The 24,507-nt window shown below is 45.4% G+C and overlaps 9 protein-coding genes and 1 long non-coding RNA gene across 17 annotated transcripts; 5 read left to right on the forward strand and 5 right to left on the reverse strand.

Moving 5' to 3' along the window:
- The first annotated feature begins 360 nt into the window (after positions 1–360).
- ry (xanthine dehydrogenase rosy) lies at positions 361–6,004 on the forward strand. Its single transcript, XM_017175691.3, has 5 exons — positions 361–605; positions 1,771–4,371; positions 4,428–5,573; positions 5,646–5,813; positions 5,874–6,004. Exons 1-5 carry the CDS (start codon positions 552–554, stop codon positions 5,922–5,924), a joined length of 4,020 nt encoding a protein of 1,339 aa, XP_017031180.1. The 5' UTR covers positions 361–551; the 3' UTR covers positions 5,925–6,004.
- An 83-nt stretch (positions 6,005–6,087) lies between these two features.
- On the reverse strand, positions 6,088–7,004 carry LOC138928784 (uncharacterized). Its single transcript, XR_011445140.1, has 2 exons — positions 6,877–7,004; positions 6,088–6,808 (listed from the first exon to the last, which is right to left on the reverse strand). It is a non-coding gene; the product is annotated as an uncharacterized lncRNA (long non-coding RNA).
- On the forward strand, positions 6,253–8,386 carry LOC108080806 (trypsin). The gene is made up of 6 exons (XM_017175699.3): positions 6,253–6,595; positions 6,657–6,832; positions 6,903–7,045; positions 7,110–7,345; positions 7,518–7,675; positions 7,970–8,386. Exons 1-6 carry the CDS (start codon positions 6,253–6,255, stop codon positions 8,144–8,146), a joined length of 1,233 nt encoding a protein of 410 aa, XP_017031188.1. The 3' UTR covers positions 8,147–8,386.
- On the reverse strand, positions 8,380–10,150 carry snk (snake). 4 transcript variants are annotated; one of them, XM_070286636.1, is made up of 4 exons: positions 9,832–10,150; positions 9,380–9,734; positions 9,061–9,325; positions 8,380–9,005 (listed from the first exon to the last, which is right to left on the reverse strand). In XM_070286636.1, the coding sequence occupies exons 2-4, from the start codon at positions 9,702–9,704 to the stop codon at positions 8,420–8,422; spliced, it is 1,176 nt and encodes a 391-aa protein (XP_070142737.1). In that variant the 5' UTR covers positions 9,705–9,734; positions 9,832–10,150; the 3' UTR covers positions 8,380–8,419. The 4 variants fall into 4 exon arrangements, with proteins under 4 accessions (XP_070142737.1, XP_017031184.1, XP_017031183.1 ...); XM_017175695.2 differs by having other exon boundaries at positions 9,100–9,325; positions 9,380–9,766; XM_017175694.3 differs by having other exon boundaries at positions 9,380–9,766; positions 9,832–10,148.
- A 482-nt stretch (positions 10,151–10,632) lies between these two features.
- LOC108080804 (clotting factor G beta subunit) lies at positions 10,633–12,904 on the reverse strand. Of its 4 annotated transcripts, XM_041774545.2 has the most exons (7): positions 12,584–12,901; positions 12,184–12,496; positions 11,858–11,967; positions 11,135–11,552; positions 10,943–11,072; positions 10,840–10,886; positions 10,633–10,692 (listed from the first exon to the last, which is right to left on the reverse strand). In XM_041774545.2, exons 1-7 carry the CDS (start codon positions 12,721–12,723, stop codon positions 10,648–10,650), a joined length of 1,203 nt encoding a protein of 400 aa, XP_041630479.1. In that variant the 5' UTR covers positions 12,724–12,901; the 3' UTR covers positions 10,633–10,647. The 4 variants fall into 4 exon arrangements, with proteins under 4 accessions (XP_041630479.1, XP_017031186.1, XP_041630480.1 ...); XM_017175697.3 differs by having other exon boundaries at positions 12,184–12,904; XM_041774546.2 differs by lacking the exon at positions 10,633–10,692 and having other exon boundaries at positions 10,732–10,886; positions 12,584–12,861.
- Positions 12,905–13,400: 496 nt separating this feature from the next.
- On the forward strand, positions 13,401–13,828 carry LOC108080807 (small lysine-rich protein 1). The gene is made up of 2 exons (XM_017175700.3): positions 13,401–13,598; positions 13,660–13,828. The coding sequence occupies exons 1-2, from the start codon at positions 13,401–13,403 to the stop codon at positions 13,726–13,728; spliced, it is 267 nt and encodes an 88-aa protein (XP_017031189.1). The 3' UTR covers positions 13,729–13,828.
- Positions 13,829–13,985: 157 nt separating this feature from the next.
- Positions 13,986–16,211, forward strand: Hsc70-2 (Heat shock protein 70 cognate 2). The gene is made up of 2 exons (XM_017175692.2): positions 13,986–14,311; positions 14,384–16,211. The coding sequence occupies exons 1-2, from the start codon at positions 14,138–14,140 to the stop codon at positions 16,115–16,117; spliced, it is 1,908 nt and encodes a 635-aa protein (XP_017031181.1). The 5' UTR covers positions 13,986–14,137; the 3' UTR covers positions 16,118–16,211.
- LOC108080802 (methanethiol oxidase) lies at positions 15,458–18,578 on the reverse strand. Its single transcript, XM_017175693.3, has 6 exons — positions 18,447–18,578; positions 18,194–18,357; positions 17,225–17,694; positions 16,677–17,169; positions 16,496–16,621; positions 15,458–16,435 (listed from the first exon to the last, which is right to left on the reverse strand). Exons 1-6 carry the CDS (start codon positions 18,457–18,459, stop codon positions 16,241–16,243), a joined length of 1,461 nt encoding a protein of 486 aa, XP_017031182.1. The 5' UTR covers positions 18,460–18,578; the 3' UTR covers positions 15,458–16,240.
- Positions 18,433–24,505, forward strand: LOC108081176 (3-oxoacyl-[acyl-carrier-protein] synthase, mitochondrial). Its single transcript, XM_070286611.1, has 2 exons — positions 18,433–18,497; positions 23,030–24,505. The coding sequence occupies exon 2, from the start codon at positions 23,113–23,115 to the stop codon at positions 24,439–24,441; it is 1,329 nt and encodes a 442-aa protein (XP_070142712.1). The 5' UTR covers positions 18,433–18,497; positions 23,030–23,112; the 3' UTR covers positions 24,442–24,505.
- Positions 19,238–22,518, reverse strand: LOC108080754 (probable cytochrome P450 6d5). Of its 2 annotated transcripts, XM_070286610.1 has the most exons (7): positions 22,418–22,518; positions 22,340–22,356; positions 20,562–21,208; positions 20,305–20,457; positions 19,818–20,245; positions 19,517–19,765; positions 19,238–19,456 (listed from the first exon to the last, which is right to left on the reverse strand). In XM_070286610.1, exons 3-7 carry the CDS (start codon positions 21,089–21,091, stop codon positions 19,293–19,295), a joined length of 1,524 nt encoding a protein of 507 aa, XP_070142711.1. In that variant the 5' UTR covers positions 21,092–21,208; positions 22,340–22,356; positions 22,418–22,518; the 3' UTR covers positions 19,238–19,292. The 2 variants fall into 2 exon arrangements, with proteins under 2 accessions (XP_070142711.1, XP_017031097.1); XM_017175608.3 differs by having other exon boundaries at positions 22,340–22,508.
- Positions 24,506–24,507: the final 2 nt, after the last annotated feature.

A 24,507-nucleotide genomic window follows, 5' to 3' on the forward strand; every position in this document is an offset into this window, starting at 1 on the left:
TTCTAAGCTGAGCCAATGACATTTTCACAGGTGCTTATTTTCCTACACCATTTAAATCTAGTTAAAAATACCTTAACCCATAAAAAATGCATCTATACTTTCTGGAAAAACACCGCTCGATACCATATTTTTCAAAATAAATACATCATATAAGTACATATGGAAACGAGATAAGAATGAAGGCTGGAAAGCCAAAGGTAACTGAAGATTCTATTGACACATGGGTTCAAGATTTTGGAAAGAATACCGTCCCAGAAAACCCAGAGAAGGAGATCCTGCTGTCCGTTCAGCGGAGCTGCCAGTGAGGGGTCTTATCTCAAAGTAAGTGCCCGAGTCCATTGCTCCGTCGCTAGCACGCTCATTTCGTATTCGTTAACGGCTCGAAGCGGTTGTGTATTTCGGCGGGCTGACTGTCGTCTCGGGACAAATTTGAAAACTTGTTTTTGTGTTACATTTATAAGACACTCCCCAGGCCTACATATACATGTTAGCGACCCGTAATTGCAGGCCCGTACATTTTTATAGTCATTGAAACCGACGCGATTACGACAATGTCTAGCAATCAAGCGAGTTCGGTGTTGGTGTTTTTTGTGAATGGAAAAAAGGTACTTAAAGATACTTAGATACGTTGTGTGTATCTTAAGAGTTTCTGTTAAGTAATAACCCCTATCGATTTTATAAAGTTTTATGGTTTTAATTGAACAATTGAAGGAGACCGCCTTTATTTTTTTGCTCAATCGAATGTGTGTCGATTTCGTAGGCCACTTTATTTTTATTTATTGAGGAGCGCTGATAACAATTGACCCCACAGAAGTGGAGGAGCGTTGTTCGCTTGTGGCCCCCTTATCATCTTATCAACACATCAAGCCATTTTGCAATGCATTGGGAGCAGTTTCACAGGGAGCTCACGGGGCTTTTGCGTATTTCTGCCAGATGATAACCAGGCACATTCCAAAAATACTATCAGACTTTACAATGTTTACATTGCGACGCACATAAAGTTATAGTTGGCAATATTATCTAGATAATACCAGACACATGTGACAACTGGTATTAGCGCACGGCAGCAATTAAAGTTCTTAATTTAACGCTTCATAAGTGGAGTCATAATAAATAACCTGCTGTTTGCTAAGGGGATATTTTGATAGTGATAAATAGAGCACTTTATTGGAACAGAGCTGGAAGAGAAACATGTAGTTAGTCGACTGCACAACTACATAGCGCACTTAAAACGAAAGCTGATAGTATGACTTTTTTTTTTAATAAAAAAAATAAATAGTATGAATTACAACTAGATTTTACTTTCAGAATTCTGTTTCATAAGTATTCCCAAATACTTATATTCTAATAGTACGGCTTGTATAGATACTCCATATGAAATTGTCAACATTTTGATATTATAGTCAAATAAATATTGTTTATTAAAATTCTAGCGTTGGTCGTATGAAATTAGTATTCTATTCTTATTGCATGACAACGTAACGAGTGGGAAAGTTATAAATATACTTAAGATATATACATAAGCAGACGTATATACGTCCTCCTCTTGAAACGGAACCGAACCTTAGATCTTTATGTTTTCAGAAACTGCCTTTATATGACACTTTTAGATATTTAAATTAAGTATCGTTTGGGTTTATAAAGATTTATATACAGTACTTGATAATGAGTATCCATAACTTCAATCAATATAACTTTCTTTCACTTAACGCACTTAATTGATAATTACCAATTAAAATTAAAATTTTAATCTATTTTCCTTTGGTCCAGGTGATTGAACCTAATCCGGATCCGGAATGTACTCTACTTACCTACCTTCGTGACAAACTGCGGTTGTGTGGCACCAAGCTAGGATGTGCAGAGGGCGGATGCGGTGCCTGTACCGTAATGGTGTCACGCCTGGAGCGTTCTGACAACAAGATCCGTCACCTGGCGGTTAACGCCTGCCTCACGCCCGTGTGTGCCATGCACGGCTGTTCAGTGACGACGGTGGAGGGCATTGGAAGCACCAAGACACGCCTGCATCCGGTCCAAGAGCGCCTGGCCAAGGCACATGGTTCGCAATGTGGTTTCTGCACTCCAGGAATCGTGATGTCCATGTACGCGCTCCTGCGCAATGCGGAGCAACCGTCCATGCGGGATCTGGAGGTGGCGTTCCAGGGCAACTTGTGCCGCTGCACTGGCTACCGGCCGATCCTGGAGGGCTACAAGACCTTCACCAAGGAGTTTGCCTGCGGGATGGGCGACAAGTGCTGCAAGGTTAATGGCAAGGGATGTGGATCCGATTCGACTACGGATGACAAGTTGTTTGAGCGCAGCGAGTTTCAGCCATTAGATCCCAGTCAGGAACCGATCTTCCCACCGGAACTTCAGCTGAGTGAGGCCTACGACTCTGAGAGCTTAGTCTTCAGATCACAGAGGGTGACCTGGTTTCGCCCAACCACTCTGAAAGAGCTTCTCCAGCTTAAGGCTCAGCATCCTTCGGCTAAAGTGGTAGTGGGAAACACTGAGGTGGGCGTGGAGGTCAAGTTCAAGCACTTCCTCTATCCATATCTGATCAATCCCACTCAGGTGAAGGAATTGCTTGAGGTGCGAGAGTCTCAGGACGGTATCTACTTCGGTGCCGCTGTCAGTCTGATGGAGATCGATGCTCTCCTCAGAGAGAAGATCCAGCAGTTGCCAGAGACAAGCACGCGTCTCTTCCAGTGCACCGTCGACATGCTCCACTACTTCGCCGGCAAGCAGATCCGTAATGTAGCCTGCCTGGGTGGCAACATAATGACCGGCAGTCCCATTTCCGACATGAATCCTGTGCTTTCAGCGGCGGGGGCCCGACTTGAGGTTGCAAGCTTTGTGGATGGCAAGCTACGAAAGAGAATAGTTCACATGGGAGAGGGTTTCTTCACAGGATATCGACGGAATGTGATAGAACCCCAAGAGGTTCTCCTGGGCATTCACTTCCAAAAGACTACGCCCGATCAGCATATGGTGGCCTTCAAGCAGGCCAGGCGAAGGGACGACGACATAGCCATAGTGAATGCTGCTGTAAATGTCCGTTTCGAGGAGAAGTCCAATGTGGTGGCGGAGATATCAATGGCCTTTGGTGGCATGGCGCCTACCACGGTGCTAGCCCCCAAGACCTCTCAGTTGATGGCTGGACAAGAGTGGAACCACCAGTTAGTGGAGCGAGTGGCTGAGAGTCTGTGCACGGAGCTGCCCCTGGCTGCTTCTGCTCCTGGCGGCATGATTGCCTATCGTCGGGCATTGGTAGTGAGCTTGTTTTTCAAGGCCTTCCTGGCCATTAGTCGGAAGTTGATTGATGCTGGGGTCATTTCCTCGTCAGCCTTGTCGTCGGAGGAGCAGAGCGGTGCCGATCTTTTCCACACTCCCGTCCTCAAGAGTGCCCAGCTCTTTGAACGGGTTTGCAGTGACCAGCCCGTCTGCGATCCCATTGGCAGACCCAAGATCCATGCTGCCGCTCTGAAACAGGCCACTGGAGAGGCCATCTACACGGACGACATACCCCGCATGGAGGGTGAGTTGTATCTGGCATTTGTCCTGAGCACTAAAGCGAGAGCTAAGATAACCAAGCTCGACGCCAGCGAAGCCCTAGCCTTGGAAGGAGTCCACCAGTTCTTCTCCCATAAAGATCTAACGGAGCACGAGAACGAAGTGGGCCCCGTGTTCCACGACGAGCATGTCTTTGCCGCTGGCGAAGTCCACTGCTATGGCCAGATTATAGGCGCCATTGCGGCGGATAACAAGGCGCTGGCCCAACGAGCTGCTCGAATGGTAAAAGTAGAGTACGAGGAACTGACGCCAGTGATCGTGACCATCGAGCAGGCTATCGAGCATGGATCCTACTTTCCGGATTATCCGCGGTTCGTCACCAAGGGTAACGTGGAGGAGGCGTTGGCCCAGGCGGAACACACCTTTGAAGGCAGCTGTCGCATGGGCGGACAGGAGCATTTTTACCTAGAAACCCACGCTGCTGTGGCTATTCCTCGGGACAGTGACGAACTGGAACTCTTCTGCTCCACTCAGCATCCTTCGGAAGTGCAAAAGTTGGTGGCTCACGTAACGTCGCTTTCAGCCAACCGGATTGTGTGCCGAGCCAAGCGATTGGGAGGAGGTTTCGGTGGCAAGGAGTCCCGGGGCATTTCGGTAGCACTTCCAGTGGCTTTGGCCGCCTACAGGACAGGCCGTCCCGTACGCTGTATGCTGGATCGGGATGAGGACATGCTGATAACAGGTACCCGACATCCGTTCCTGTTTAAATATAGGGTGGGCTTCACCAAGGAGGGTCTGATTACGGCCTGCGACATTGAGTGCTATAACAACGCTGGCTGGTCCATGGATTTGTCCTTTTCGGTGAGTGCTCTTACGTATTCCGGGTTTTTCCTTCTCTTATGTCTGATATTCTTCAGGTCCTGGAACGCGCCATGTACCACTTCGAGAACTGTTACCGAATTCCCAATGTCCGAGTGGGTGGCTGGGTGTGCAAGACGAACCTTCCATCTAATACGGCTTTCCGAGGCTTCGGCGGTCCGCAGGGAATGTACGCCGGCGAGCACATCATCCGGGATGTGGCTCGGATCGTTGGTCGCGATGTGCTGGATGTGATGCGTTTAAATTTCTACAAGACGGGTGACTACACGCATTACAACCAGCAGCTGGAGCACTTCCCCATCGAACGTTGTCTGGAGGATTGCCTCCAGCAGTCGCGGTACACCGAGCGGTGTAAGGAAATAGCCAACTTTAATGCGAAGAATCGGTGGCGCAAACGCGGAATAGCCGTGGTGCCCACCAAGTACGGCATTGCCTTTGGGGTTATGCACTTGAACCAAGGCGGTTCCCTGATCAACATCTATGGCGATGGGTCCGTGCTGCTTTCGCACGGCGGGGTTGAAATTGGCCAAGGCCTAAACACGAAGATGATTCAGTGCGCTGCCCGGGCCCTTGGAATCCCCGTGGAACTGATTCACATAGCGGAGACGGCCACCGATAAAGTACCGAATACCTCGCCCACGGCGGCAAGTGTGGGATCGGATATCAATGGTATGGCTGTGCTGGATGCCTGCGAGAAGTTGAACAAGCGGCTAGCTCCCATCAAAGAGGCACTGCCTGGAGGCACCTGGAAGGAGTGGATCAATAAGGCGTATTTCGACCGGGTTAGTCTCTCGGCCACCGGGTTCTATGCCATGCCAGGAATTGGTTACCATCCCGAAACGAATCCCAATGCCCGCACCTATAGCTACTACACGAACGGCGTGGGCGTCAGTGTGGTGGAGATCGATTGTCTGACCGGGGACCATCAGGTGCTCAGCACGGACATTGTAATGGACATCGGGTCGAGTTTAAATCCGGCCATAGACATTGGACAGATCGAGGGAGCATTCATGCAGGGCTATGGACTTTTTACGCTGGAGGAGCTCATGTACTCGCCGCAGGGCATGCTTTACTCCAGAGGCCCGGGCATGTACAAGCTGCCCGGATTTGCTGACATACCCGGCGAGTTCAATGTTAGCCTGCTGACCGGAGCACCCAATCCCAGAGCGGTTTATTCCTCCAAGGTGAGGCATTTCTTTAGTTGAAAAGTGGATAAAATTCAAGTTTAATTTAAATATTATTCTTATTAACAACAGGCCGTGGGCGAACCACCCCTCTTCATAGGGTCCTCTGTCTTCTTTGCCATTAAGGAGGCCATTGCAGCCGCTCGCAAGGATCAGGGTTTGACTGGTGACTTCTACTTGGAAGCTCCCTCTACCTCGGCCCGCATTCGCATGGCTTGCCAGGATAAATTCACCAATTTGGTATGTCCTTAAATGCAAGAATATACAAGGAAGTACTAAATATTTATTTTGTTTATGCAGCTTGAAGTCCCTGAGGCAGGAACGTTTACTCCCTGGAACATTGTGCCCTAGAACAAGTTTTTCTGTTTTTGACTATTGTTAAATGATGCTAAATATAATCTGAAAGAAAATGCTACTGTTAAAAAAAGAAATATTTGTACCCTTTTTTAAGAAAGTAAATGTGCCAAAGTGTGACAACATACTTAGCTAAAAAATTAAAAAAAAAAATTAAACCTATCTATAAATATTTCAAAATTTTATATAAAAACCAAAACAGCTACTGCTGACTTCAGTGTACCCCTTGAAGATGAACGGGTACACAAAGCTAGAGATTAAAACACAGGTTTTCGGCGAGCATCTCTCATTCGCAATCATACGTTAGCGAGGAAAGACGTGCAAAATGAGCTCGGTCTACTGCTGGCTTCTCGAGTTTTCAATAATTTTAACATCGATTATTAATTCGGGGAAATCGCAAAACTATTTGTATAATGGATATGTACCACCTTGGACTGGGTCAGCATCACATCCTGCCCAGGTTTCGATTGACGGCTATGGTAATTGCCAGGCATACGATCGCCCCTTGGCTGGACGATGTGTCAGGTATGGAGACTGCATCAGTGCCCTACGGTCTGTTCCTCAGGTGACGCCTCTATTCTGCCCTTCGCCGTGGCCCGAGCAACTGGTATGCTGCCCACACGGAGGCTATGTGATGCAGACGCCCAGACTTCGTAAAAGCGAGGAAGGTGCGTATGGTCAGGCTTGTGTGATCCGAAAATTAAGAGATCTCGACTCATATTTTGGCAGCCTGCTTGAACGCTTATCCAAGGGGACACCATAAGCGTCGTCGTCGTCGCCGCCAGACTAATAATTCTAATCAAGACCAATTGGAGGTAGTTGAGCCAACTATCCAGCGACGCAATCAAAGCGAAAACCTCTTGGTCGGTGGTAGACTCACCCTGGCAAATGAGTATCCGTATATGGTGAGCAATTTTGAATTAACAAAAAAAAAACTACTGAACTTTACCCATTGAAAATGTACATCATCTGCAGTGTGCCCTGGGCTGGCCGTCTCGCACCGATAGATGGATTCAAGGGCCGAAATTCGCTCGCCGCAGGTACACCTTCAACTGTGGCTGCGTCATGATTTCGGCACGGTTCGCTCTAACGGCCGCCCACTGTGCCAACGTCGGCGGGTAAGCAACAACAACAGTAGTTCCACAGTCTCTCAATACCCGAAATGCTAATGCTAATTAACAGGGAAGCCCCTTCAGTGGCGTTGATTGGAGGCGTTGACTTGAACAGCTCTCGGGGCCAGCTTATAGAAATCAGACACATAACCAAGCACCCGCACTTCGACGAGGAGAGCCTAGCCAACGACCTGGCCGTGGTCAAGCTGGCGAGGAGGTCCCACTCGAATGTGGCCTGTCTATGGAACCATGATTCTGTGCCAGAAAGCCCGTTGACTGCCCTGGGGTATGGACAAACCAAGTTTGGTGAGTCTATACATTTATAACTATACAAAAATACGTAGAATATATCGTTGTATTTGAAAAATCAGGGGTAGAATCCTAAGAAAATGTTTGATCGACTAGTTTTTCCAGAAAGGTTTTCAAAACTAGGGTGTAGGGGTTTCATTAATATATCCTATCATATTTTATTCACCAGCTGGTCCACATTCCAATGAGCTATTGCAAGTGATGCTTTATCCCTTGGACATCCAGCAATGCCAAAGATATATGCAATACGATGACAAGCTTAAGAATGGACTAGGACCTGGTCATCTCTGTGCAGGAGATTACTCGGGCAACATGGACACTTGTCAGGTGAGTAAATATAAAATAGGAATACGAAACAAGAAAGGAAACTCACTTTGAATGCTGATCAACAATATATATGGTTTATGGAATCGGAAATGGCTCATTTACTACTTTGCAAGCTTTAGACTAAAGTTATAAAACCTGCAAGCTTAAAAAAATATCCTACTTAATAGATAATAAAGAGAGTTTTGCTTGAGATACTTTGACATGAGTTTTTAATCGTTTCATTTTTTTATCTCTAAAATATTCGTTTTTGTTTTCATTTGTATACTTAGTTCTTCCTATTACATATTGTTTTAGGGCGATTCTGGGGGACCCTTGCTATATCATCAACATTTGCGTCACAACCATCACATTCGGATACCTTATGTGGTGGGTATAACTTCCTTCGGAGGAGCATGCGCCACTGGACAGCCCGGAGTTTATGTGCGGATCGAGCACTACCTTCAGTGGATAGAAGAACAGGTGTGGTCATAAACCAGTACTTAGAAATATATGTATTAAAATAGTTATTAATATTAAGCATTTGCGATTTCATTAATGTTTTAGCATATTTCAGTACATTATTCTTTAACAAAATAAAATGTTTTACAAGTTTAAAGTATTAATATATAACCTTAGAGGAATAATTTCATTTATAAGGGCTTAAAGAAAAAGTTTTTTTCTAAATTAAATTACTTCTTTTAAATACCAATTAAATACATATTTTTAATTAAGCTTCAAACATAAATATATCTTGATCTTAAGGGGTTAATGCTGCTTGAAGGCTATCTTCTCTATCCAATCCAGGTAGCTGTATATCTTGGTATAAACACCCGGAGCATTTGGAGCTGCACAAAATTTGCCAAACGAGGTGATGCCCACCACAAAGGCCACACAGTTGTACTCCGGCAGAATGGCATGGATGGGACCGCCAGAGTCACCCTGGCAGGTGTCCCTGCCACCGAGTAGGTAACCTGCACAGAACTGGCCATCGATAATTCCGCGCGGCAGGCGTCGCTCCTTTTGGTAGATCTGCTTGCAGCGCAGCTGGGGGATAACGTCGAGTTGCACCTGCCTCAGGGTGTTTGACTTGGTGCCCAGGAACTCTGTCCGTCCCCAGCCGGCGGCCACAACGCTCGGAATCTGTAGCTCCGGCACTTGCCACAGGCAAGCGGGACGCACTTGATCCGAAAGTTTGGCTCTCCTGGTGAGCTTTAGCAGCGCTATGTCATGGTAGTAGGCTGAGGAGCGGTACTTGGGGTGCAGGATGATGATCAGGATTTTAATGTCCTGCTGGGCAGCGCTAGTCTCGTTCAACTGCCGGGCCCCCAGGCGAACCATATCCGGCGGCTTGCTGCTGGGATCACAGGGATGTCTATAGTTGTGTCCCCTTCGATATACGCACTTACCTACCCGAGGTGGCGCAGTGGGCGGCAGTGAGCACGTACAGTTCGCTGATCAAGGTTCCGCCGCAGCCCCACTTGATATCGGTGTCCTTGGCCTGGCCAATACCTTGGGTCCAACCCAGGGCGGCCATGTGCGGAAAAAGTCCGTGTCGGGTTGGAACTCCACCGACGATCAGCGGCACACTGGGCACACACTGCTTGCCGGAGAAAGTACGTCCGGTGTCAGCCAGTTGAAGGCGTCTGGTGGCTGCATTGTACTCCTGGCATTCTGGGACAGTAAACAATTCACATTAATATTTTCAGGTGTGGTGGGGACACTTACTGGTGGCACTGATGCGCTGGGCCAGGACATGCTTGTCAGCCAAGGGGCAGCACACAACGGGCACGTTGTTCCGATGCGTGCAGATGTCGATGCGGGTGCCATGCACTCGATACTCCCGGATCACGTGGAGGCACTGATAGGCTAGAATGCAGTAGCCACTCCGTCCATCGAAGCTCCGCCGGCAGAAGGCACCTTCCCGGTATTCCGCAGAGGCAGGCGTTCGCTCCTCGGTCGACTCATCGTCGAACTTTAAAGAGCTTTCCGCCAATTCCAGGTCGTGATCTTGCACATCCTCGCCGTCGCTAGGTGTCTGCTCCGGCTCCATCCACAACTCGGGGATTGAGTACTTGGTGGTCTGGTAGTTGGTTATTTCGAAGGCATTAAGAGCTGCATTGATGGGTGATGAATTTATAAACTGATCTCTTGGAGACCTGGTATTATTTTCCACTTACCCTCAAGACGTTGAGCCCCTAGAAGCAAGTGCAGGCAGATCAATTGAAACCTAATGTACATTACTCTCGTCATAATCCGAGCTTTTGGTGGCTGACACATGGCTTTCTTGCACACATTTTAATGATATTAATTCCAGTGCAATGCAATGTGAAATAATATAGATGTTTACAACTTATACAGTGGTAAAAAAACTTTCCTTTCTTGCCAGGAATAACTAGCATGGATGAACTAAGATCAAATAGTAGACTCAACTTTAAAGCTTTAAATCATAAAACAAGGGGAGAACATTTATTTACATTTACTTCGCTTCCAAAAACAACGGCGTTTGCAGATGGTGGAGTTTGGCAAGGGCAGCTTTTTAGCTTTGGGATAATATCTTACTTTCAAATCCTTATTTAAAAAAAAAACCGAAGCCTATATACCCTTACGGTTGTAATAGCAATAATTTTAGGAATATTTATAGTTTAAAGCGTGATAAATCGTTCGAATAAGAGCCAAAACCCTATTTAAATTGTCATTATTGAACATAATTTATAGAACTAATAAAAACATGTTATTTTAAGTATGTTTATGCTGATTAACAATGAAAAAACTCCTTTACTGCGTTACCAACTCTTTGTCAAAATTATAATACTCAGCCAGGGTACAAAAAGGGTATATAAAAATGCTGTGTTCCGCTGAGAGAGCTCTTTTCATATTAAGACTAAGCTTTTGAACTTTAATACTGTTTATTTTATGCTTTCTAAAGACTACCTAGCGAGTATTTTAATTTACATATTAAACACAGCATAATTTCAAATAATATAACCATTTCATCAACATTTAGCAATATGATGCTTTTTTCCCGGCCTTGAAATTGTCTTAAGATATACAAGAAAAAAAAGAAAAAATGCTTTAAATTAAATTATCATAACATATTTTTATGCATAAATCCGACTATACCGAATAAAACATTTATTTATTACTATTTACTGATTATCAAACTCGCTGAAGTAATTCGGCCATACTATAGAAGCAATCCAGTCGATGTAGGACGACACGCGTGTATAAACACCTAAAAGACTCACAGACAATCATTTAAAATTCGTAATATTTAACAGGAGGCCCAACCTGGAAATTCACTGCGACAATAGGCACCGTAGGAAGTGATGCCCACCAGGTAATAGCGATAACGTCTTCGGCTGCGGTGCCGGCGATTTCTACGCTCCAGGTTCAGCTGAAGAGGTCCCCCAGAATCGCCCTAAATTGGATATTTTAAGTTATAGTTATTTACATAATTTATTTATAGTATATAAGTTATACCTGGCAGGTATCACGATTTTTTTCGTAGTCGTGAGCACAAATCTGGCTTGAAAGAATCCCTTGAGGAGAGCTCTCGTCTGCGGGAAGACTGCTATTGCACTGATCTGTTGGCACCACCGATAGATCCAGTTCCGTGAGAATGTTGGTCTGGGGCTGGGCAAACCCTGTTGAGCCGTAGCCCATGGTGTGGAGCTTGCCATACGGAATTTCGTCCCTTGGCCACAGTCGGACCGGCTTCACAAACCAGGTGTATTCCACGGGTCGGTTTAGCTGGATCAGTCCAATGTCATGGTAGTTCAAGGTAGCATTGTACAGTGGATACAGATAAATCTGCGCCACACGACGCCTTTGTGGGGCAACATCGTTTTCCCATTCTTTGAGCTTGATATCCCCAATTTTCACCACATCGGGGGCCGTGCTGGGTCATGTAAGGGAGGTAGTTTATACATTTTATTAGACATCAATTCGTTTGGTATGATACTAGTCAAGAACCTATATATATTAAACTTTTTCATACACCCTTGAACACTTTTTCATGAGACAAAATGAAGTCGATATGGTTTAGTCAAGTATGTTGCTAAAAAAAATTTTGCGCCATGTCCAAATAAACGAAGTGTTGCTAGGGACATGTTGAGCAACACACATAAATTAATTTATATACAAATTTTAAATTTTAAAATATTATTTTCAATCCCTGGACACTGAGTGAAAGTGGAAGCTTACCCGTGTGTGGTGAGACAGTGAGCGGCCGTGAGCACGAAATACTCACTGATTAGGCTACCGCCGCACTTGTAGTCGATCTCGTGGTTCTCATTACGGAATCCCAGAGCAGCCTAAGAGACAGAGGGGTAAGAGAGTAATGCGTGAGCTTGAGAGATGCCTGAGATCGGCTCCAAAACTGTTATCAGATGGCAGGGCTTTGATTTGCCAGTCGGCTTTAAGCGTGTTTTGGCGTTTCCCCGATTCCGGTTTTGTGTGATTTTTTGTGTTTATTTATTTACTTTCAGTTTTTTTTTTAATTTGTTTGGAGTGCATCTCCGTCTACAAACCATATGCGGATACTGTCCGGGCGCCACGATCGATCGTCCATTGAAATCGTCATGCAAATCCGCCGCCTCCGCCGTTTTATTGTAGTTTTCCGTGTCCACCTTTTGCTCCGTACTCAGGAATATGTTTTGGAAGTTCCTATGATAACCGGGCGGCGGACGTCGTGGGTTCCATTGGCGGTGACCATGATGTCGTCCCGGAGGCGGGGGTGGACCTCCTGGACAACCGGGCGGAGGACCGGGTGGCGGTGGGCCCGGCGGCGGGGGTCCGGGAGGAGGTTGACCGCACGGCGGCGGAGGCCGTGGCGGCGGGGGTCTATAATAGCCGTAGTTGTTAAAATAACCCGGCGGCCATTGACTTTCGTATCCGTTGTTAAAGTTGTTGTAGTTGCTGTAGTCCCACCTGCTTGGCTCCGGCTCGGGATTGGGGAATACCCACTGGCCCCCGTTCCCGTTACCGTTCGGTCGCTGTCCCTTCGCTGGAACCTCGCACGAGAGCAAACAAACCGCGACCAAGACACAAACACTCTTCAAATCTGCCATCTGTAGGTAGAGGAGGTCTTTCTCGTTTGACCGATTTCAATCGACTGGGATGTTTCTTCGAAATGCGGCGTAGAGCAGGCAAACAGTTTTATTGAAATTCAGACGAATTTATAATTGAGCACCCGCATTAATTAATAAAAATACATTAAACAAAAAATAGCCAGTGAGAGTCGAGGGTTGGACACAGAGGCGGCCCGAAAATTGTTGTATCATTTAAGTCATTTAAATAAATTACCAAATTCCATTTGTTTTCAAAGGAAAACAATTTAGAAATGTCAATACAAAGGAAAGCTTGGTGGGAGAAGGTTGTTTGTTTGCAATTTAAACTATTAAAAAGTATAAATAAGCAACATAAACTAATGAAAATTTGTATTTGGGTTTTGATATCATAGCTTAAGGTGTGAATCCTTTTTTGCCTAGTTTGCTATGGCTTAGGCCCACTTCGACAAGCGTCGTGAGAAAATCCGAGGGTCAATGGGTCAGCCTTGCTTTACAGGATCAGGGATGCCTTTTCAAAGAAATTTCTTTATGAATGCTTGTAAAATGTCCATCGATTATAAATGCAAAGAAGGTTGTCATGACAATGCTCTTGTTTTGTGGTTGCTAGGCGCCAGCAACAAGAGAAATACAGTATTTAATCAATAAACTAAGATTGGATTTATTTTAAAATTTTCAATATGGTTGGAAAAAGCAAAAAGAAACGCAATAGCAAAGACTCTACATCCAGCAATGCTGGTAGTGGCGAGGGCGAGGAGAAAAAAAAGAAGGAGGGCGGTGGTGGCAAGAAGAAAGGAGGCATGGGAAAATCCATAGGCTGTGACATCTTCAATGACGCTGCCATGGAAAACGCTTACTATGTGTGCCACAATGTCCAGGTGAGATGCTAATTAATTTTATATATAAAATATTCACATTTCCTTGAAAACTATATTTAAGGATGTTCTTAAATCAAGAGGATTCGCCTGGCCAGATGGACAAAAGAAGAAAAAGAAAGGAAAACGTTGATTTAGAACCTAAAAAAGAGAACTACAATCAGCAACAACATATGATTGATAAGAATATATTTTTAATGTACCAGCATATTTTTGACGGAGTCTAAGTTCCGAGAAACAACTTTATGAAACGAAAAAAAAAAAACCCAAAGCAAACAAATAAATCAAAACACGACTTTATGCCAATGTCTTGTTCGTCATGAATTGAAACAAGCCATTCTGAAACAAAATAAACTATGGATTCCACAAAAACAAAGAGTGCTCAGAGTTAAGAGTAAACAGTATTGTCTTAATATCCACACTTTAAATTTTATGTCCAAAAATCAATTTCTCGTTAGGGAATATCACAAAATTACCAGGTATAATTCAAACCTCCCCAAACAAGATATAAAATTACAGAAGCTCAGAGGCTCAGTGCCAAAATGGTCAAGGTACCGGCTATTGGCATCGATTTGGGGACCACCTATTCCTGCGTGGGCGTGTGGCAGAACAACAAGGTGGAGATCATTGCCAATGACCAGGGCAACCGGACCACGCCCTCCTATGTGGCATTCAATGACACGGAGCGCCTTATAGGAGATGCGGCCAAGAATCAAGTGAGTGACTTCTCTTGCTATCGAAATCTTTAATTAAGTTTACTAAATAAGTAAATAATATAAAATTCACAGGTGGCCATGAATGCCAAGAACACGGTGTTTGATGCCAAACGTTTGATTGGCCGCAAGTTCGACGACCCTAAGATCCAGGAGGACCTGAAGCACTGGCCCTTTAAGGTGATAAACGACAAGGGCAAGCCCAAAATCGAGGTGGAATTCAAGCGGGAACGCAAACGCTTCGCTCCGGAGGAGATCAGTTCGATGGTGCTGACTAAGATGCGCGAGATCGCCGAACTGTATTTGGGCGGAAAGGTGAAGGACGCCGTGATCACGGTGCCGGCTTATTTCAACGACAGCCAGAGGCAGGCCACCAAGGATGCGGGCTCCATTGCAGGGCTTAATGTGCTGAGAATCATCAATGAACCCACGGCTGCTGCCTTGGCCTACGGACTCGATAAGAACCTCAAGGGAGAGCGCAATGTACTCATCTTCGACCTGGGTGGCGGCACTTTCGATGTCTCCATTCTGACCATCGATGAAGGCTCCCTGTTTGAGGTGAAGGCCACGGCTGGAGACACCCACTTGGGTGGCGAGGACTTTGATAACCGAATGGTGAACCATTTTGCGACGGAGTTTAAGCGCAAGCATAACGCCGATATCAAGGGCAATGCCAGGGCTTTGAGGCGTCTGCGGACAGCTTGTGAAAGGGCCAAGAGGACCTTGTCATCCAGCACAGAGGCTTCCCTGGAGATTGATGCTCTGCACGAGGGCGTTGATTTCTATTCGAAGATATCGCGTGCCCGCTTCGAGGAGCTGAACATGGACCTCTTCCGGTCCACTATGCAGCCGGTGGAGCGAGCCTTGAGCGATGCCAAAATGGACAAGAAGGACATCAACGACGTGGTTCTGGTGGGCGGCTCCACGCGAATCCCAAAGATACAAAAACTTTTGCAGGATTTCTTTAATGGCAAAACTTTGAATCTCTCCATCAATCCTGATGAAGCGGTGGCCTACGGAGCGGCAGTTCAGTCTGCTATTCTCTCTGGCGTGGGCAGCTCTAAGATCCAGGACCTGCTTCTGGTGGATGTGACTCCCTTGTCGCTGGGAATTGAAACCGCCGGCGGAGTGATGACTAATTTGGTGGCCCGCAACGCTAGGATTCCCTGTAAGCATCAGCAGATCTTCACCACCTACAGTGACAACCAAAATGCGGTGACCATTCAGGTCTACGAGGGCGAGCGAGCAATGACGAATGATAACAATCTGCTGGGCACGTTTAATCTTACTGGGATTCCCCCTTCACCCCGGGGTGTGCCCCAGATCGAAGTCACTTTCGATCTGAACACCGATGGCATCCTGCATGTGACTGCAAAGGATAATAGCACCGGGAAGTCCGAGAAGATCACAATCACCAATGACAAGGGAAGGCTGTCCAAGTCGGAAATAGATCGCATGCTCTCCGATGCCGAGAAGTACAAGGTGGAGGACAATCGCCAGCGGGAAAGAGTTCAGGCCAGGAACAACCTCGAAGGATATATTTACGCCTGTCGCCAGGCCGTGGATGAGGCACCAGCCGGAGTCCTGACCGAGGCCGAATGCTCCAAAGTGCGCGAGAAATGTGCCACCGAATCATCGTGGCTGGATAAGAACTCTCTGGCCAAGAAGGAGCTCTATGATCAGCATCTGCAGGAGTGCCAGCGCGTGTGCAGTCCCGTAATGTTAAAAATCCATGGCGGAGCCGGACAGAAACCCAAGAAATCTGGTAGTGCCACCAAATCACGTCCCACCGCGAATAAGGTGAAGTAGTGACCTGTGACCATTTTTTTAGTCTTTGAAACTATGTATTTTAGTATGAATTTTCGGTAATAAATGAAATCATTTTTGTGGTTTTACTGCTTGATTAAGGTGTTATTTTAATGGTAAATCCACCTACTCTTGATCGGCCAGCCATATATCAGATGTGCAATCGCCGCCAGGGTAGCGCATTTCATGGGGCAGACCAGGACCATAGGGCTCATCCTTAAAGTCCACCAAAAAGTCCTCATTCAAGGAGATTCCCCCATTCACCGTATCCACATCGATCTGGACAATGTGACCACCTTTTGAGACCATTTCGGGGTAAAACTATAAGAGATAAAGTGTCTTAAAACTGTGAACATTTACGTGTATTTCTAGGTCACTCACCTGCTTATCCCAGGGTGAGTATAGGGAGGATGAGACATACAACCGCTTGCCGTCCAGGGAGAGCTGCATCATTTGCGGTCCACCCTCCAATCGGCGACCCTTCACATATCGAGCTGGAGGCCTCTCCTAAGAAAGAGGTTCTTGTTTAATCCACCTGAGTTAACCTTTTTCTTGCACGCACCTTTAGTTCCTTATCCTCCTTTACGATCACATTGGGCAAGTCGCTGCATATGGCACCTCCCAGGAAGAGCTGCCCTGTAAGTTTTGGATTCTCGCAGTCGGTGATATCGTATTGCCTGACATCTCCGTGCCGCCAGCAGTTGACATACAGGAACCTGTCATCCAGGGATATAATAATGTCCGAAATCATGCCGCCCATATCCTCAGCCTCTCCACTGCCAGTATCAACCAGCTTGCCTGGAATGTCAATCACTTTTTTGGCCTCGAACTCATCGGAATCCGGCTTCTTCTTAAAGTGGAACACCTTGGCATTCAAAGCGCAGCCAACAAATCCCTCCGCCCGTTTTGGATCGTGCAGGAAGCGAATCTCCAGCGGTGTAATGCCATCCGCACCCAGATCGATGGTCTGATACAAGGTCTGCGTAGACCATTTGTAGAAGTTAAGACGGCAGCCGTACTGGGTCATATCCTCGAGATCACTGGGCCTCCAGCCACTAAAGAAGGTATGTTGAGTTTGTTTATATACATTTTATAATATTTTCTACGTACCGTCGCCATTTATTTGGGGCTCCCCACTCGGAGGACACCATAACATCGAAATACGGTTGATACCAGAAATCATAGCCGCACAATGCCTTCTTGTCACCCTTCGTCCAGGTTCCAATGCAATTAAAATCTGAATCAAAGAGGATAAAGTCCCCCTTAGCATATCCTCCGGCATCGCCCATCACGGATATCATGATATTTCCATTGGCCAGGCAGTGAGTGGTGTGTGGACCAGTCACATTGTGACTCTTCAAAACATCGCCATCAATAGTCTTAATTATTTCTGGCTTCCGGGGATCCGTGGCCACATCAAGTATATAGATAAAGTCCGAGTTTAGAGCCGGCAGCACCAGTCTATTCCTTTTTGGCACTGTCTCAGCCTTCTCGTCGACATAGTAGCAACTGGAGCAGGCGTTCCAGCCAGAGTGATGCAGCTCGTCTCCTTTTCGATTGGTGAAGTTACGGTGAACTATCTAAAAACAAAAAAGAAAATCATTAATTATATAAGTATAGAGTTTAAAGTATTTTTGTATGGTTTAAGAGTCTGATTTTTTTATAGGAAATATAAATTGTTTGTCTGAGTCTGAGAACCTGAAACCTGAACTTGAAAAATAGTTTATCTTCAAAGAAGTCGAAAATTTTAATAAAAACTACTTTTAATTTTTAGAAACGTTGTTGTAAAGTTTGTTTTTCTGTCCCTGAAAATAATCTTAAGATACGTGGGGTTCACAGGGGTCCATTTCGAAAATCTTGCCACAGCTTTTGTTATCTCTAAGTCAAGGGCGTAGCCACGAATTCTTATAGGGGGTGGAATTTTTATTTAGAAATTTTAAAGAAGTCCCATTTTTTTTACCAAAATTTACTAATACCTCAAATTGCAAGTGCTTATAAAAGTAATTAAATATAATAATACCTTTCTATTGAGCTGATTAAAAATCTACGTACAGTTTCTGTTTGAGATAGCGTACTTACCTGACAGTAGGTGGGGCTTTCGGGATCCACATCCACTGTGGATAGATAGTCGCCATGGGGCTCGTCCAAGTTGGGCTGAACGGTCACCGTATAGAGAAGCTTCTCCCGGGGCCCATTCTTCATGGCATCCAGAGGAGTTGCGTAACCCGGACCATGGCAGCAGGCTAGGGAAAAGCATTTAATTATCAATTTAGCTTGGTTCTCTTAACACTATTTCAACTATTCCTAGAGGTGTGTCTGCGTATTTATTTACATTTCTTCGACATAGCTTGGCGGTCGTTGTGGAGCGGAGAACAACAGCGAAGTGAGTATCATCCGATGTTCAGAATGAGCTTTATACTGCCGCTCTCTTGCCGTCTTTAAATAATAAAAAAACAGAGAGAACCGGTCACCCGGTGCTCTTATCAGGAATACTAAGTAGTTTGGCCGGCTACGCGAGTACAAACATATAATATATTGCCTTTATACATACACAAGCGTACATTTTTTATATAGAATAAATGTAACTCTCTTTTTGTTTTGGACCTATTGACTGCTGCCGATAGTTGATACGGCCTGGCACAAAGATCTAGCTCTCACTTCGAGCTGATCAAACCAACACTGGTTAGCAAAATAAGTTCATATTATATTTAACCAAATTAAACACATTTAGGGTTTTAAGTTAACATTTTTAAATAAGTGAATCAAAGTTGGAGAATAATACCTAAATTGAATAATAACCACTACATAATTATACCTTGGGTGAGAGAAAAAAACGAAATTTTCAATGAAAAAATAAATCAATTTGGGAACTTTTTTACTTTAAATACTGTAGATAATCGTCTTACAAAATTAATTGGCACATCAGTACTCGGAGTTCAGATCGGTTATTAAACTTGAAGTCTAATGTATTTTGTTTTAATGAGCGAGATTAGCTAGCTTATCACTAGCCGAACTGGATTGATAAAGATTATGCCTTGGTAGGCGCTTCATATGGAGTTGACCTAGGCCAAGAAGCAGTTATTCGACGTTGCGTGACTTGTACATTCTTCATTCTTGTATGGGTTTTTGTATTTTTGTAATGCTCTTTATTTGGTAATATATAAGTACAGTTTTAAGGCTAATTCTTGGGCGAAAGGCGCACGGGCACTCCCCCTTTGGGCTGCGGGATCATTCCGTGCACTCCATACTCAATCTCCTGCTTCTCCTTTCTGACTTCCAGGTCGAAATTGGAAAGAACCTTGGCTAACGCTAACTTCGCATTCAGCTTTCCCATGCGGGCTCCTATAAAATTAAAAAAAAATAGTAACGACAAGGAAGAAAGGTATCTTAAATATTCCTTACCTATGCAATGGCGGGGTCCGTCGCCAAATCCCATATACGCAGCCGGATTGAAGTTCTTGTTGCCCTCCAAAAAGCGTTCCGGCTGATAACTGAGAGGATCGGGGAAATGCTTGGCATCCCGATGCAATCCCATAAGGGGTATCAGTATTGGTGTGCCCTTCTTGATAACCAGATTGCTATCCGGAACTGGAAAGTCCTGGGTGCAGACTCGGTTCATGACGGCCAGAGCGGGATATTTCCGGGTGGATTCTGCAAGACAAAATATATGTATAGCTTGACTTGGTTTTGTTCAAAAACTTACCCATCACACAGGCATCCAAGTACTTCATTGCTGAAAGGGCATCGTAGTTCAGACCACCGTGCTGCTCAATGGCCTGGAGCACATCCTCCTGTGCCTTGGCCAACACCTCCGGGTTTTGTGTGAGCTCGTAGAGTGTAAAGGAAATGCTGTAGGCAGTGGTTTCGTGACCAGCGCCGTAGAAGACGAACATCTGGCCAGCAATCAGGTCTTTGGACATCGATTTAAAACCATCTTTGGAGCTCTCCGATGACCAAACGGAATCATCCGTGTTGATTTTTCCCTGATTTCGCAACTGGAGCAAAAGTTGCAGTAAGTCTTTGCGAACAATGTTGTTCTTTTCCCTGAGATCCACGACCCTGTGGGTTAGTTGTCGCATCATTTCAATGCCCTCTTGTTTCCATCCGCTTCGCACGAAGAACTTCTCTATTCTGTAGTGGATTTGTGATCAAATACGGCTGATTGTTAAGAATTTCAAATAATATCTTACGCAGGAAAAAGTAATAGGGCGTTGATGCGAACAATATCCGACAAGGTGTTCCGATTTAGCTTTCTGCTAATTTCAATAAATTCGTTTTGGGGATCTGCAAAACTGTCTACCTCCAGGCCAAAAATAGTCGAGGCAACTATATCAATCGCGTAACTAGGGAGGAACGAATAAAAACCAAATATAATTGAAATTTACGTTCCAGAGATAAACAAATTTCCAGGGTGCACTGAGAGAATCAAGGTTTTCCGCCAACTCACGTTGTCATGACGCTCTTCATGTCCAATTCCTTGCCCCCGGACTGCTCACATTCTTTCCTCAAGTACGCTAGTAACTTGTCTCCCACAGCATTGGAGGTCTCAAACATGGCCTTTAGTTTGCCAGAGGTAAATGAGGGCGTCAGCTTGGCCCGCAGGCTCTTCCACCCGGCTCCCTCCATATGGAATAATCCCGCCGACATGGGATCATTCTTCTCGTCCACGTAGACTCCGCGATCGTGGAAGCTGGCAAAGTCCTTGACGAGCATATCGTGGGCCAGCTGTGCATCACGGACCATCAGAGCGGGTCTCACGGAGAGATAAGTGCCAACAACCGGTCCCTTTGTGGAGTTGTACAGGTCGCAGATGGCCATGCCAGGGGAATGTTTTTTCCGCCGTACGGAGTCAAGAACACCGAAGGGAATGTTAACACCCGCCGAGGGAAAGCCCTTACGGTCCCAATAGCTGAATGTCCACTTAAGGTACACATACAGCAGGGTGGCAGCCGTGATCAGCAGCACTATTCCGATCATGATTCGTATTGTCAGCTTTTTTTGCAAGTCAAATCGAGACTAAACGGCCGGACTCGGACTGTGTTTATATACTCGCCTAGGAGTTCCCCAAAAAATGGTGTCTTCTCAGTATGACCACTAACCATACAACATATAGACTGGTCATTTCATACAACGAAAATGGACACAAAAATTTCCTAACATGCGGTCCCATGTTAACTGTTTGCTGTTAGCGACAGACCGTCTGTTAGATTTTAGCTGTTAGCGTCCCGTCCCATGTTAGCTGTCAGCTGTTAGCGTCAGGCCTTTACATGTATGCGTGTTCATGCATTCACGTACACGGGTGCATGTGTGCGATCGTTTCATTTCGGGCCAGCAAGAATATTTGGTCTTTTGCTACTTTTCGCGCTAGGTACCCTAACAATATGGGCATATTCGCTATTGGGTTAATGATAAAAATAAGAATGTTATATGTTATAATACATTTCTTAATGTTTCAGCATACATTTCATATTTGTTTACAATTCAAATTAGTGGCAGCAGTGAAGTGTGTTGCATATATGTACATATATATTCGAATGAATAAAATTTCATCTACTGAGATAGGAACAGGGCATATTGCAGTCGGTGTCACTTAAAACAGAGACGGGCACGAGATCTAACGGTTTGGGTAGCAGCTCGGCCAAAAAAAAAAAAAACAACAACAACAACCCCCAGCGTCTCGACGCGTTGCAGCACACAGAATGTGCAAGCGATCGCGAGCACCGACTGCAATATGCCCTGTTCCTATCTCAGTAGATGGATTGTTATTCATTCGAATACATATGTATGTACATATATGCAACACATTTCACTGCTGCCACTAATTTGAATTGTAAACAAATATGAAATGTATGCTGAAACATTAAGAAATGTATTATAACATATAACATTCTTATTTTTATCATTAACCCAATAGCGAATATGCCCATATTGTTAGGGTACCTAGCGCGAAAAGTAGCAAAAGACCAAATATTCTTGCTGGCCCGAAATGAAACGATCGCACACATGCACCCGTGTACGTGAATGCATGAACACGCATACATGTAAAGGCCTGACGCTAACAGCTGACAGCTAACATGGGACGGGACGCTAACAGCTAAAATCTAACAGACGGTCTGTCGCTAACAGCAAACAGTTAACATGGGACCGCATGTTAGGAAATTTTTGTGTCCATTTTCGTTGTATGAAATGACCAGTCTATATGTTGTATGGTTAGTGGTATGACACAGCGATTTGGGGTTTCTCTGTTGAGAAAATGCCGACGAAGCATTATAATCGGAGGAGATAACGTTTTCTATTCGTTACCTAGGCAACACTGTGCCTGGGAAATCATTCTCCTTAATATTGTTTGACAACATTCATATCTATTGCACGCAGGTTTTTTGTTTTAAAATTTAAATAATTTACAATTCCGCCCCTAGAAATTAAAAAAAAAAAACATGGCAACATCTACGTTTGTGTTGGCAGCGAATCCAAAAATCCTATTCCTATTCCGGCATTATTTTTCAAATTTAACTGACAACAAGCTCCGTTTATCGATAGCGATGGGAATGCTCTGATGACGGTATAGGATAGATTATCGTAGGCACTTTATACCTACACAAAATTAATGGAAAATTGCCTGGTTAATTATAGTTATTAAAAAAAAAACAGTGCAATCCAAGGATATACTCTTTATATTCTTCTCAAATAATTATTAAGTATTTTAAGCTTTTGCATCTTTTCATTTCAATCCCCCTTATTAAAATATACAAATTCTGTAGCCACATTGGGTTTTAAGTATTGATGCCATCATTATTTTGTAATAATTTAACCACTCTGTTAATTTGTTGTTTTTAATTTATTATTAAAATTAAACATATTCCATTTTCCATATTCCATGTTTCATATTCAATGTTCCGAATATCTGACGAACAGTTTGACAACACTGGTTCAAGTATTTCTTAGATATTTTAACGGTCAAAACACGGTCACGCTCACCTGATCATGTAAACACCAAAATGCGGTTTTTAAGAAGTTCCAATCTATTGACCCTTCTCCCAACGCGTAACTCCTCCACACACTCCGGACGCCGGCGGGTGGTGATAACAGGAAGTGGCGCCGTAACTCCATTGGCCAACAACGCAGGGGATTCATGGCGGCGCATCTTGGCCGGGGAATCAGCCATTTCCCAACTGGGACCTGAGTTCAAGGGCTTACCGTGTCAGGTGGCTGCCCGGATAGACAGGGAGAAGCTCCAATTGGAGAAGCCCCTAAGCAAGGCGGACATGAAGCTTATGAGTCCGGCTACCCAACTGGCTGTCTTGGCGGCGGAGGAGGCTCTACAAGCTGGGAGGCTGAACCCCAAGGATATGAGCGAGGAGCAACGTGAGCGATTCGGAGTCTGCGTGGGCATGGGCATGTTCGATCTTACGGAGGTCTACGGCGCCTGGCAGCAACTCCAGCGAGGCTATAACCGCGTGAGCCCCTTCTTTGTGCCACGGCTGCTGCCCAGCATGGCCTGTGGTCACATAAGCATGCGGCATGGCCTCAGAGGACCCAACCACTCGGTGTCCACAGCCTGCGCCACTGGTGCCCATGCCCTGGGCGATGCCATGCGCTTTATTCGCAATGGAGATGCGGATGTGATGCTGGCTGGAAGCGGTGAATCCTGCATAGATCCTCTTTCCATTGCCGGCTTCTGCAGATTGCGTGCCCTTAGTACCGCTTTCAATGATAACCCAGCGGTGGCTTCCCGACCCTTTGACAAATCTCGTGACGGCTTTGTGATGGGGGAGGGGGCAGCCGTTCTTTTGCTTGAGGAACTGGAACATGCCCGCTCGCGAGGAGCCCCGATCCTGGCCGAGTTATTGGGTTACGGCCTGTCCGGCGATGCGTTTCACATAACCTCCCCCAGTGAGAATGGGGAGGGAGCTACTCTGGCTATGAAAAGAGCCATACAGGATGCCGGGATTAAGCCGGAGGAGATTACGTATGTGAATGCCCATGCCACATCCACGCCGACCGGTGACCGCATTGAATCGCACGCCATTGGACGAGTCTTTGGCGAGCACACCTGTCAGGTGAGGGTTTCTTCCACGAAAGGAGCCCACGGCCATCTGCTCGGCTCCTCGGGCAATCTAGAGGCCCTATTCGTGGTGCACGCTTGTGCAGACAGCAAGCTGCCACCTTCCATCAACATAGAGGAGCTGGATGTGGACGTGAAAGTGGACGTGGTCAGGGCAGCAGACGAATGGACGCCGAACCAGGGACGTCGTGTTGCTCTCAAGAACTCTTTTGGATTCGGAGGAACCAATGCCTCGCTGTGCATTGCCAGCTTTTCCGAATAGGTTTCCACAAATTGTTAACTAGTTTTAACCAAACGCCATAGAAAATAAAATGTTCAAAAGCTGAGA

The sequence above is a fragment of the Drosophila kikkawai genome, chromosome 3R (assembly GCF_030179895.1).
Source record: "Drosophila kikkawai strain 14028-0561.14 chromosome 3R, DkikHiC1v2, whole genome shotgun sequence".
Taxonomy (NCBI): Eukaryota; Metazoa; Arthropoda; class Insecta; order Diptera; family Drosophilidae; genus Drosophila; species Drosophila kikkawai.